The 799-nt window shown below is 62.7% G+C and overlaps 1 protein-coding gene across 1 annotated transcript in view; it reads right to left on the bottom strand.

Annotated features, from left to right (window-relative positions):
* Positions 1–58: 58 nt before the first annotated feature.
* hsd17b10 (hydroxysteroid (17-beta) dehydrogenase 10) overlaps positions 59–799 on the bottom strand; it is a 6,342-nt gene continuing 5,601 nt past the window's right edge. Inside the window, exon 6 of the mRNA XM_020520111.2 lies at positions 59–611. Coding sequence (XP_020375700.2) covers positions 421–611 — 191 coding nt within the window. The 3' untranslated portion in view covers positions 59–420. The remainder of the gene's footprint in view (positions 612–799) is intronic.

Here is a 799-nt window from a genome sequence, read left to right as displayed (position 1 = left end):
GCAGAGATGAGGAAGGGGAAGGGGAAGGGGAAGGGGAGGGGGGGGGGCGGGGGAATCTCGGGATGGGTCAGTCACTCATGGAGCACGGACCCCACCCCCCCCCCACCCCCCGGATCTTGACAAGCCAGTGTCCAATCCTCTCACAGAGCCCAATCCCTCAGTGTACCCCCCTCCCCAGGGTCTCGAGGTAACAGGCTGGCACAGTGTGCAGTCAGTACAACCCAGCAAGGGACAGGGTCCTGCCTGTCAGCAGTGGGGAAGGAGACGAGGTAAACGGGGAGAGTTTGAAGGCACTGACGCTGGGCAGAGGGAGGGAGCACAGCCCACAGCAGCGTGGACCTGCGGATGGTCAGGCCGCCAGTGTTTGATGGACCAATGTTGCGTCTCTCTTCCACACCACCCCCCCACAGCCCCTCCCCTCTAGGGTTGCATTCGAATGGCACCGTCCAGTCGGATGACCTCCCCATTGAGCATGGGGTTCTCCACAATGGACTGCACTAAGTGGGCATACTCAGCCGGGTTCCCGAGGCGGCTGGGGAAGGGGACCTGACGAGCCAGAAAGTTCCGCACTTTTTCTGGGAGGCCAGCCAGCAACGGAGTGGAGAACAGGCCTGCAGGTGGGAGGGGGATGGAGAGAAGTGGGAGGATAGGGTGGGGGGAGGGGGGTGGTGGTGGGAAGAGAAGGCGGGTTGTGGGAGAGACAGAAGACAGAGTGGTGAGGGTGAGGGCAGAGTGACGGTGGTTGGGGGGAGAAGAGAAGAGAGAGACGGAGAGAGGGACAGAGACGACGGTGGCAGGG

The sequence above is a fragment of the Rhincodon typus genome, chromosome 44 (genome assembly GCF_021869965.1).
Source record: "Rhincodon typus isolate 14 chromosome 44, sRhiTyp1.1, whole genome shotgun sequence".
In the NCBI taxonomy this organism is placed as follows: Eukaryota; Metazoa; Chordata; class Chondrichthyes; order Orectolobiformes; family Rhincodontidae; genus Rhincodon; species Rhincodon typus.
Note: the sequence above shows the minus strand (reverse complement) of the source record. Positions and strands in the feature narration are given on the sequence as shown.